The sequence below is a fragment of the Cetorhinus maximus genome, chromosome 21, assembly GCF_964194155.1.
Source record: "Cetorhinus maximus chromosome 21, sCetMax3.hap1.1, whole genome shotgun sequence".
NCBI classification, from domain to species: Eukaryota; Metazoa; Chordata; class Chondrichthyes; order Lamniformes; family Cetorhinidae; genus Cetorhinus; species Cetorhinus maximus.
The window spans coordinates 78,973,168-78,985,745 of record NC_135899.1 but is presented as its reverse complement, the minus strand read 5'-3'; the positions used below and the strand labels follow the sequence as shown (position 1 = coordinate 78,985,745).

Here is a 12,578-nt window from a genome sequence, read left to right as displayed (position 1 = left end):
TATGTTTCAAGTCGAACATGACTTCTTCAGAACTGATGGAAGTAGAAAGGTAATGGGTTATACACTGTCGAAAGGAGGGGAGGTGGGGGGTGGAGGCGGGGAGGAAGAACAAAAGGGAAAGTGAGGGATATGATAGAGGATGGGAGAGATTTAATGACAAAGATGTCATGGAACAAAAGGCAAAGTGAGTGGTAAAGGTTGTAGTAAAGAAACAAAGCAAACAATTTATAAATACCAGAATAATGAACAGCTCAGTCTGAAAGCAAAAATATGAAAAACAAGATTCAAACTGGCATATGGCAAAAAAAACAGAATCAAAATTGGGGACAGAGTTCATGGTCTGAAACTGAGACATGAGTCCAGAAGGCTGTAAAGTGCCTAATTGGAAGATGAGTTGCAGTTCCTTGGGCTTGCATTGAGCTTCATTGGAGTTCTACAGCATCCAAGGACGTGAGAGCTGATGGTGAATTAAAATGACATTCAGCCAGAATCTTAGGTCATGCTTGCAGACTGAGCAGAGGTGTTCCGCAAAATGGTCACCCAGTTTGCATTTGGTCTCCCCAGTGTAGAGGAGATCGCGTTGTGAGCAGTGAATACAGTATACTAAATTGAAAGAAGTATAAGTAAATTGCTGCTTCACCTGGAAGGAGTGTTTGGGGCCTTAGACAGTGAGGAGAGAGGAGGTAAAAGGGCAGATGTTATAGCTTCTGCGATTGCATGGGACGATGCCATGGGAAGGGAACGAGGGAAAAAAATAACCTGGATAATTCCTCTTTGACCCGCTCATTAAATCAAAACGAGTCCAGGAAATCAAATGGACCAAGGGTTGTCTATAGTGCCATCTATCTTTCACATGATTAAATCTCTGTTCCAGTCAAAAAATGGTAAATTTGAGCACACCAAGGCCTCATAATCAGCAATGAGATAATGACAAGATAATTTGTTTTAGTGATGTTGGTTGATGGATAACTGGGGAGATCTCCCGTGTCCTTCTTCAAAACAGTAGCGTGAGATCTTTTACGTCTACCTGAGAGGGGAAGTGGAGTCAGCATTTAACATCTCATGATCTGAATACAGCTCATACGACACTGCAATACTCCATCAGTACTACACAGGGTGTATAAGTGTATGTTTGCTGCTCAAATCTGTGGAATGGGACCCAAACTCTCAACCTCCTGACTTAGAGACGCGAGTGCTACCATTGAACCACGGCTGACACACTGCACTAAAGTAAGTAGACAAAGGTCTTAAAGTAGCTGAGGTCCTTTATACTAGGAATCATTCTCATAGTTTATCATTTAAACACTGTTGCATTATTTTAAAATGATTAATTTACCAAGATTGCCATGCAGATTAATATTTAAAGCTTCTAGATAATACTTCCCAATTCCAAAATGTCTGTACAAAAACTGTATGAAAATTCACCAGTGTTATTACATAGAGCTACCTTGTAATGACAGTAAATGCTATTTTATGATATGTAGGTGTCTATAGCATGCTCCATATTATGAGGGTTGAGCATATATCATAAGATATCAAGCTACATTGCTCGGACCTGGCCCTTTTTGTCACCAAAATATAAGGGAAAATATTCAAACCGTGGACTTGGTGCTGTGAAGAGCTAGAATGCTGGTATCTGGCAGCTCAGGATTGAGAGAAGGCTAGAAAACCTAAGGCTGTCTAGCTTTGAAAGAATGAACTGAGAGGGTTGTTATAGAATTATATAAGATTTGATATGACATTGTTTTGATTAATCCTAAACTACCTCAAGGTATGTCAGGATACTAGAACAAGGGTCATCTAGGAAACTAGGAAAAAGCTTAGAATAGATATCCATAAAAATTTAGTGCAAATAATGACTAGTATTGGGAATGGTCCCCAGGTAGACTAGTGGGGTCACTTAAATATGAGAAATGTAATTTTTGCTCCAAAAAATCTCGATAGTGCAATTTAGCTAAACCTAAATGCTTTCATGTTTTATCTGTGAATTACACCAGTATATATGTTGTAGCTCTTCATCTGGACACACAAGCATACGCAAGATTGTAACTTTTAATAGAGAAGTCAAGATGAAAGGTCCAAGTTCCCAAAATTCAGGACACTGCCAAAGTTGAACTGAACAAAAGTGAAAGTAAGGTAAATTGGAAATGACTGATTAAATGACAGCAAACTTGAGTGTTTCAACCAGAAGATAATATGAGGGATTTGGAACATCAAATGTTATGATGCATGTTGGTTCTTTATAGAAGATTGTTAGAAAGGTGAAAGGGATTTGATTGCCTTGGAACTTAAAACAATCTTTTGAAAAAGGAAATCTTCATATTTTGCTTTTTTTTGCAGCTCCTGTAGGAGTGTTGCATAGATAGAGATGAAGGCCACAGTTTTCCTGTTACAAATGTTCAGGTGACTACATTTTTTAGGGTGACATAAAGGCGTTTACTGCATTTGCTGTGCATTGCTGCACTGAATGGAAGACAGTAAAAGATCATATTCGGTGAAATTTGAATTCTGCTTTCTGCCTGGCCAATAGATTCTCTTGAATCTTTGATACTATCTGGAACTGGGGTTTCTGCACAGGCTACTTCCTTCCTGTGGTACAAGTTAGTTAGATGGTTCATTTTAATTTCTGCTGAAGCTGTAGCATCTTCATACTGTGTGTGTTTGTGTATATGCAGCACAATATGCAGGCCATCCTAGCTGTCTAAATGGCAAAATTATGGAAAAGGAGCCAAAAAGGTTCAATTTCCGCAAGATTTTCTCAATTAATCGACGTAAAAAATGCCAACCTGAAATGTGCAACTTGGACTCATCAAACTGTGTTCAGGTACTTGTATGTCTATTTGTGAGCACATCACTGCTGGTTAGATTAGGTGCAAAGATAGTGGGAAAATATTGTTTTGTTTGTGCAACTAAAGTGATGTCACTTTAAGCAGCGACTTCTACCAAGATTGTCGTGTTTTTAGGCAATGTTTATCAAAGTGAAAGCAACGATGCTACAGGGATAGTAGTGATGCTTTTAAGAAGAACAGCACTGGTTACACTGACTGCGATGTGGTGGTAGGAGCACAGGTTGCAGTATGCTTAATGAAGGAGTGGGAGTGCTGTTCAACGGGCATTGTAGGACGTCACACACCAATGCATACTCTGAATTAGCTTTGATCTTTCAGTGGTAGTTGACCCTGAAGCTTCAATAGTAAAGTAGCTGCATTGTAGCTGCTGGAAATTGTCAAGGCACCGTGATGCACTATAGTTGCTGTTTAGTGTTGTGGCTAAAACACCCACTGAACAGTCTCACTTGTTTTAGTTAATTGCAGATGAGTTTAGGGAAAAAGGAATTTGTGGTTCTTGATCTATTTTGGGGAGGGAATTGGATTACCAATTGACACAGTGGGGTGGGACTGGAGGAAGCATTTATTAGAGGGGGCTACATGCATGATTGTTGTAGGAGTTCCTATGTTAGGGGAAGATAAGGCGAGAATCTTTAACAGTCAGTGGTCATCTACTTAATGTATGAAATAGAAATTGTCTGCCCACCTTCACTCACGGCCTTGGTAGGGGCTAAAAGTCCAGTCTTAGATCTCAATTTGACTCAAAAGTAGCATTCTCATCTTGGTTACTGGTTAAAATCAGACTCTAATATTTGAGAATCTAATGCAAACTCACAGGGTATTGTACTGAGCCAGTGATGGAGCATCAGTGCAGACATTAAACCACAATCCATTTACCTGTTCATATTAATGTTAAAAATATTTTTGACATTATGTCAAAATAGAGTCAGGAGCTCTCCTAGTACCCTCTCAACTGGAACCACCAAAAGGAAAATAACTAGTCACCCTTCTTATAAAAACAAAAAGCTGAAAGCTACTGCGGATGCTGGAAATCCAAAACAAAAACAGAATTACCTGGAAAAACTCAGCAGGTCTGGCAGCATCGGTGGAGAAGAAATCAGTTAACGTTTCAAGTCTTCATGACCAGTTCTGCCGAAGGGTCATGAAGACTCGAAACGTTAACTGATTTCTTCTCCACTGATGCTGCCAGACCTGCTGAGTTTTTCCAGGTAATTCTGTTTTTGTTTTAGTCATCCTTCTTTGCTGTTTGTTGTATACTGCCGTGTTTATTGAATTTACCTAACAGTGGAAGTTGTGTTGTCTGTTGGAAGGAGAGAGTAAAGTAGCTTTGGCTTATGCCATTTTTCCTTATGTTGCTTTTTCATTTACTCTTTTCTGGCATTTCTCTTCTCTTTAAGTTATTCACTCTATGATGGGGTAGAGGCACCAATTATAATCTAGTACCTCACGAATAATTATTTTTCATTGTGAATGTGAATGTAAATGGTAATGGTATGTGGGCTACTCCTTTATTGGGATGGAGGACAGCATTGCAGTTGAGCTCAATCCAGTTCTTGTCTGATGCAAGTAAACTTTTTTGTAAGGGACCAGGAACAGAAACCTTGGGTGATTTTTAACTCCTCTTTGCAGATCAGGGACATTTAGACCAATTTTACTACCTCAGATGCCACATTGCTAACAATATGTAAAATTACATAGAATATGTAGCGCTAAAACAGGCTATTCAGCCCAACTGGACCATGCCGGTGTTTGTGCTCCTCACAAGCCCTCTCCCACCTTACTTCATCTAATGCTATCAACCCTTTCTTCCCATGTGCTTTTCTACTTTCCCATGGACCTATGCTATTTGCCTTAGCTATTCTATGATAGTGAATTTCATGTTCTAACCATTCTCTGGGTAAAGAGGTTTCTCCTGAATTTCCTTTTGGATTTTTTAGTGACTATCTTGCATTTATGGCCCCTAGCTCTGGTTTCTCCCACAAGTCCATGCATTTTCTATACATCTACCCATGAAACATTTGCAAAACCTTAAAAGACCTTTACCAGGTCACCCCTCAGTCTTCTCTTTTCTGGAGAAAAGAGCCTCAGCCTGTTTAATCTTTCCTAATGTTATATAACCTCACATTTAAGGACATAAGAACATAAGAAATAGGAACAGGAGTAGACCATTCGGCCCCTCGAGCCTGCTTCGCCATTCAATAAGATCATGGCTGATCTTCTTGTGTTTCAATTTCCACATTTCCATCTAACCCTGATAACCTTTGATTCCCTTGCCTAACAAGAATCTATCTACCTCTGCCTTAAAAATATTCAGTGACCCCACATCCACTACCTTCTGAGGCAGAGAATCCCAAAGTTGCACACCCTCTGAGAGAAACATTTTTTCCTCATCTCTGTCTTAAAAGGGCAATCCCTAATTTTAAAGCAGTGCCCCCTAGCTCGGGACACACTCACAGGAGGAAACATCCTTTTCACATCCACCCTGTCAATACCATTCAGGATCTTGTATACTTCAATCAAGACACCCCCTATTCTTCTAAACTTCAGTGGAAACAAGTCTGTCTAACCTCTCCTCATAAGACAACATGCACATTTCATGTGTCAATCTAGTAAACATCCTTTGAACTTCCTCCAATGCATTTACATCCTTCCTTAAACAAGGAGATCAAAACTGCACACAATATTCGAGATGTGGTCTCACCAATGCCCTGTATAACTGAAGCATATCTTCCTTACTTTTTTCTTTTCCTGCACTGGGTGCCAGTGCACCGCACATCACCATGGGCGCTTACAGCGTCACCCACCTCCTACTACGCCTGGCTGGTGACATGGGGGGCCCTCCTCCCATCCTCAGGATACAGAAGGTGCCGACGGATGCCCACCTCTTGCAGGCGGACAGCAAGGCATGCACCTGAAAATCGGGGAGGGGGCACAATGGACCCCCGCTGGCTACTCCTGCAGCCTGCCCCCCTCCTCCTGCTCATGCTGCTGTCCACTCGGACCTCCCTCCCTCTCTCCACGAGTGGCCATGGTGCACTGCCTCAAGCAGGTTGCCTGGCCACTCTTTATGCAGGCTGCCGGTTCCGCATTGGAACCGGCAGTCTGAGGCCACCCGTCCCTGTGACTATTTTCCCGTTCTCCACGGGAGTCGCTTACCTGTGGGGCGGGCCTTAATTGGCCCGCCTGCGGAAAACGGTGGCGCGGCCCATTTCTCCAGCGGCAATCGGCCACCCGCCTGCCCGACCGACAAACGGAAAATTCTAGCCATAAATGCCGTAGCTGCAAGAGCACATCAGAGACTGGGAATTCTGCGGCGAGTAACTAACCTTCTTACTCCGCAATGCCTGTCCACCATCTACAAGGCACGAGTCAGGAGTGTGATGGAATACTCTCCATTTGCCTGGATGAGTTCAGCTCCAACAACAACCAAGATGTTTAGCATACAGGACAAAGCAGCCTACTCGATTGGTATCCATCACCTTAAACATTCACTGTCTCCACCACTGGCACACGGTGGAAGCTGATGGTAAATGCTGAGCTGCTCAAATCCCAAAGGGAAATTTGAAACAGCTGCCACAACTGTTTTGCAATTTGTATATTTTTTGAGATGTGTGCCTTGAATTCATTTGTGATAAGACAAAACTAAAGTAAACCTTTATTAATAGAAGAAATTATTTTAAGTACCTTCAGAGATCTACAAATTACTATGATAACTTCTAAATCCCCTAATTAATCTAAATCCTCAGTTACACTTTTGTTAAGGCAACAGTTAGACACATAGATTTTAAAAGACCCAGGCAAAGTAATGCACAATAACCTGAAACAGTCGAATTCAAAGTGAGTTTCCTTAATATTAGTTCTTTGTAAACAGCAGCTTGAGGCTTAGATGCTGGAGGCGTTTCATACTTGTTAGATCTTAGAATAGCATTCCTTGTGCACAGCCTTCTCTTTTTTAACCATATTTTCCCCTTTGAATGCAAATTCCCATTGTTTCACTATGGGGAGAATTTTCTCCCTGTCCGGCGGGCGATTCGGGAGCGGGTGCGGGCAGGCGCGTAGCCGATCATCGCCCGCGATTGCTTGTGCGCTGCCATTTTGTGTGGGCAGGCCAATTAAGGCCCACCCAGCGGGACGTGCACCCAGAAGCGCTTAGCGCTCCCTGTGCAGGCAGGGGGAGGAGGGAGAGTCGGGGCCTGCGCTCTTTAGCACAGAAATCTCCCTGAGGTACGGGGCTGCCTCAGGGAGATTAGTTTAATAATTAAACATCGCAAAAAAGAAAAAATAAAATTACTCAGACATATCTCCTCATGTGACATTGTCATATGAGCTGGGACATGTTTATGAATTTTCGAACACATTTTATTTAATTAATAAACACTTCATGAAATCTCATCCCACCCGTGGATGAGGTTTCATGAAAAATGCAAAGGCTGCCTGGGCTCTTTGCCTGCCTGCCAACCTTAAGGTTGGATGGGCAGCCCTGAGAATCAGTTTAATTAGTTAATTAATGGCCTTAACAGGCCTTTGACAGTTTGGCGGGAGCGTAGCCAACTTCAGTGCGTGCCCGCTGAACTGAAGGTCTGAATGACGCACGGTGACATCGGGATGCACGTCCGATGTCACTGTGCGTCATTTTACGGAAATTCTGGCCTATGTATTTGGCCTTTACCTCTCTAATAATAAAAATCTCTCATAGTACCAATTTTTCCAGTAATCTTTGGGAAAAATAAACACACTGTTTCTTAACTTCTCCTGGCTAAATGACACATTTCACCCCTCCTTTGAATCAACCCTAGTCTGGTTTATTTAAAAATGCAAATGTTCCCTTTACACCCATGTTTACCTACTTAACATTTCAAACCTAGCTTATCTTCCGTTACATTAAAGCTATCAGACCAGCTGCCTTTAATTTAATTAAGACACACACACACACACAGACCCCACTATTACTCTACTTAACAATAAATTCCAATAACATTATGAAAATTATTATATCTCCCTGACAGCCAGAATCCTGGAATTCCCTACCTAACAGCACTGTGGGTGTCCCTACACCACATGGACTACACTGATTCAAGGTGACTCATTTAGTACAATTAGGAATGGTCAATAAATGCTGGCCTTGTCAGCATTTGTCACATCTCATTAACAAATAAAAAAAGTTCTGCACTACTTATTTAGTGACTTGTCATTAAAATTTCAACGTATTATTGAATCCCACCAGTATATGTGCATTGCACTGGAGTGGTTGTAGGTCTTCACAACCTTATGCCTGTGGTTATTTGTGTGTTTGTTGTCCATTTGGTGCTCTCTGCGTGACTGTCCACACTGCCAATCTACTCTTCAACCCTCCCCCGCTGGGTGGGTGTCTGTGACCTCACAGAGGCCCCTTCCCTTTCTTACTCCTGGGTATGACTGGATTTTGTTGCCCTGGGTGTGACTATATGCTTAGTCACAAAAAACATAATCGCTGCAAATCTATCTGTTTGTATGCCTCTGTGACTGCTGTTTCTGCTCTTTACGGAGTGAAGTTAGAAATAAAATGGTGGGGAAATGTAAAAGACGTTTGGTGCTGGAACATTTCACATAATGAATTTTAAAAGATGATTTTGACCTGCAGAATGGATGGTTTGATCTCAATCAGAAAAGCGTATTCTAGCTAATGTTAAAATAATAGGAAGTGAAACTAGAGAAAAGGGGGAAGAAAGAAATGTAAAGAAAGCAGACTTTTGTTTAAAAATGTAAAATTTCTGTTAATTTTAAAGGTTTAGTATTATTAGCATAATAGAGCTTAACTGATACCAAGTAACTTTACTTCTGTAATATTAGGGCTTATTTATTGACAGAATTGACAAGTGTTTCTTATTTAAAACCATTCCTTACTCTTGACGCCTACATTCTCCACAATGTGGAGTTGCTGTACTGTGTCAGTTGATGAATTCAGCACGGATATGATTTAGCTTCTGCATATGTCATGGGCTGTACAAAATAAGCAAGCACTTTTTTGTTTTTTGTTTTGCAACTGTGAAGTGAAATTTCGAATGGCAAAATTTTAAATTGACGCTGTCAAGTGAAACTTGCAGCAGATTGGCCACTTTTCATCTTTATCTGAAGCTAGTGAGTTAGCTTTTGCTTCTGGTTTTATCAATTGGCCATGTGTGATGGAGTTAGGTAAAGACTAATTGTTTTTGTGATTTATGTCATTGAAGAGTATTGGTGTGGTCAGCAGTGGCTTTCCCAAGGTTTTTTTTAATTCATTCTGGTATATAGTTTCAATGGTAGATGATCAAGATGAATGTGTTCCTGAGTCTAGAATATATCATCGGACTTTCTTAAGCATTAACTTTCAGAAAGCTTTTAATAAAAGTCTTCATAACTATCTACTACACAAGCTTAAGGTAATAAGTATACTAGGTAAAACTTGGAAATAGCTAAGGAATTGATGAAAGAGAAGAAGGAATGCTTAGTAGGAAATTGTTGTAAAAGTGGGTAAGTAAGCCAGATCGCAAATTATACTAAACTAGTTGGGGTTGGGGAAGAGTGTGACTAAGGGACTATAAATAATAATAGACCTAGGCAATATGTTAGTGGGTATATCTATGAACATATGGGACAGAATTTTGATGTCACCGTGTGGTGGCTGGCCCGGTACGCCGATGCGTAAAATGACGGCGTGCGTCCCGATGTCAATGTGCATCATTTAAAAATTATGTTTGGCGGGCGTGTGCCGGAGGCGGCTGCACACCCGCCGAACTGTCAATGGCCTATTGAGACCATTAAAAACCCAATTAAAGTAGTTATCAACGCTGCCTGTCCAATATTAAGGTTGGCGGGCAGGTGAAGAGCCCAAGCGGCTGTCGCGTTTTTCAGGAAACCTCATCCACAGGCAGGATGAAGGTTTTATTGAATAAATAAACAAGTTTTGCTCAATTCATAAACATGTCCCAGCTCATGTGAAGCTGTCCCACCTGACATACGGAAAATTCTCCCCATGATCTTAAGCATTGGAAGAAAAATAGAGAAAGGTACTTAATGACTGGCGTCAAACTAGTTATAAGAAAGGATTGAAATGATTCAGAAATGATGGTAGGGTTAACAATAATCATACTCAGCCATTGGAGAGCAGCAATTAACGTAGAAAACAGAATGTTAAAATTAGAGTGTAAGGCTGAGGCCATCAAGCTCAGCTGTATGGTGTCAAATTTTGTCTAACAATACTCCTGTCCCCTAGGGACATTTTGCTACACAGTATTAAAATCCCTATGTTGCAAGTTGTTCTGATCAGGTAGCACGTTGTTTACTATGTTCAATTCTGATCAAGTAACAAGGGAAATATCCAAAGTGGTGCAGAGAAGGGTCATAAGTTTGATCCCTAATGTCAGTACTGGGTTATCAGGAAAGATTGGAAAAGCATGGATTTTTGGGCCTTGAAAGGACACACATGATGGGGAACATTACAAGGTTCTGTAAAGAACTAGACTGAAAATAAGGAATTAATTCTGAGTACCGTTTCAAGTTAAGCTACAACTACAGTATGTGTACAGATTGATAAAAGGTAACCTTAACATTGATGTCAAGATTACTACCTGAAATACTCTTCCAGATAGAGCCGGTGGTAGATGCAAAGCTCTGGAATCATTTGAGAGACAATTTGGCGCCACAAAGGACCCAAAGCTATGGAAAGGTAGCTGAATAACTGCTTCATCTGTATCTGTCCTTAAGTTCAACAATTTGTATTTATACAGGGCTTTTAACATGCCCCAATAAATGTCTCAAGGCATTTCATGGAAGAATCATCAGATAAAAATTGACATTGAGCTGAAGAAAAGAGGTACAGTATTAAGACAGGTAATTAAAATATTGATGAAAAAGGTAGGTTTTAAGTAGCTCTTAGTGGAAGACCAAAAGGTTGAAAAGTTTAAGGGGAGAATTCCAAAGTTTAAATCCTCAGCAGCTGAAGGATAGGCTGTCAGCTGAGGGGAAAAGGAGTTGGGGATGCATTAAAGGTCACAATTGAAGAAGAGCTGAGCTCTTGGAGCGTTACAGAGATAGATGGGCAGGGGTGAAGCCATGGAGGGACTTAAACACAATAAGTGCTAATTTTAAATTGGAGGTGATGGGGAAGTGGGAGCCATTATAGATCAGCAAGCATAAAGGTGCTAGGTGATCAAGGCTTGGTGCGGGTTAGCAGACTGGCAGCAGAGTCTTGAATGAGCTGAAATTTATGGTGACATGAGGATGTGAGGCTGACTAAGAGAGCTTTGGAATAATTGAACCCAGAAGTGGCAAGGAGATTGAATGAGAAGCAAAGGCATGAGATTAAGGTGGGGCCAAAGATGATGGCCTCAGCCGTACCAATATTTCAATGGAGGAAAATGTGACTCATCCAGCACTGGATGTTGGACCAGCAGATTGACAACATGAAGGTAGCTGAGGGCTCAAGACAGGTTTGAAAAGGTAGATCTGGGTAGCCTAAACATGCATGTGAAGCTGACCCCATGTCTTGAGGTGATGGTTCCAAGTGCCAGCATGTAGAAGAAGAGGGAATAATGGGTAGATTATTTTGGGACGTTGCAGGAGGGTGATGTTGTCGTTCATGCCAGAGAATATAGAAAGGTCAAAAAGGATGAGGCGGGATAGTGCACAGTTACAGAGAATGTCATTTGTGGCTTTGATTATGGCTGTTTCAGTACTGTGGCAGGGATAAAACCTGATTAGAAAGATTCAGACAAGGCATTGTGAGAGCGATGGGGACAGGTTTGGAAGACGACAATACAGTCAAGGACTTTGAAGAGAAAAGGGCTGTTAAGAGATGGGGTGATAATTTTCAAGGACAGAGGGGCCAAGGTTATGTCTTTTGTGGATTGGGGTGATGAAAGCAGTTTTGAAAGGGAGTGGGACGGTATCAGGCTTTGAAAGGACTCAATCAAGCATTGAATATTGATCTCTGATGCTTACCACTCTAGTAATAGGGCAATTGTTAGTTCTGTAACATTCTAACATAGGAACAAGAGTAGGCCATTTAGCTTCTTGAATCTGATCCATCATTCAATGTGATCATGGGTGATCTTTGACCTACTTCCATGTACCCATTTGTGACTTCTATAAGGCTGTAAGTTTTAGCACATAGGAGGCACAGGTCTTCTAATGGAAGGCTGCCTTTTGTTGTGAATGTGAATAGAGTGAGTTGGGAGAGCGCTTGATTTTTTAACAGTGCTAACCTTGTATTTCAGGATGAAGAGAACATAAAAGAGATCAACATCACACATCATGTGAAAGAAGGGTCAGAAAAAGCAGATCCTTCCCACTTCGAGCTGCTGAAAGTACTTGGTCAGGGATCCTTTGGAAAGGTCAGTATGTCTTGTGATATCAGTACTTTGAAACAGTCAGCTGAATATTAACTTGAGGTGGGGAGGGGGCTGAAAGTTCCTGGAAGAATGGGTTTTCCTGTCAAATTTAACAGCAAGACCTGATTTGTATTTTTTTTATCTGTTTCTCTGCCGCAGCCAGCCAGATTAAGAGGCTGGCTGGCTATCAGGCAAGTAGGCCTTTGGCACCAGGCCGCAGCGGAGGGGGGATGGAGAGGAGGGTGAGAGGGATCAAAACAGCTTGTTGGGAGATCAAAGGCCACAGGCAACTTTGAAGGCCAGAACAGAGGAGATTGGAGGCCTTGTGGAGGAGATTGGAAGTATCATTGGGAAGAGATTGGAAGTGTCAGGGCTTGGGGGA

The 12,578-nt window shown here is 41.5% G+C and overlaps 1 protein-coding gene across 6 annotated transcripts in view; it reads left to right on the top strand.

The window, feature by feature from the left end:
* The window catches only part of LOC144696034 (ribosomal protein S6 kinase alpha-1-like), a 248,604-nt gene that overhangs the window by 171,031 nt on the left and 64,995 nt on the right, over positions 1 to 12,578 (top strand). For 4 of the 6 annotated variants that reach the window (XM_078567218.1, XM_078567217.1, XM_078567222.1 and 1 more), the window contains one exon: positions 12,083 to 12,199. In XM_078567218.1, the coding sequence (XP_078423344.1) occupies positions 12,083 to 12,199 (117 nt within the window). Of the gene's footprint in view, positions 1 to 2,603; positions 2,825 to 10,458; positions 10,698 to 12,082; positions 12,200 to 12,578 lie in introns of those variants that run through there. The other 2 variants (XM_078567219.1, XM_078567221.1) reach the window with 2 other exon arrangements.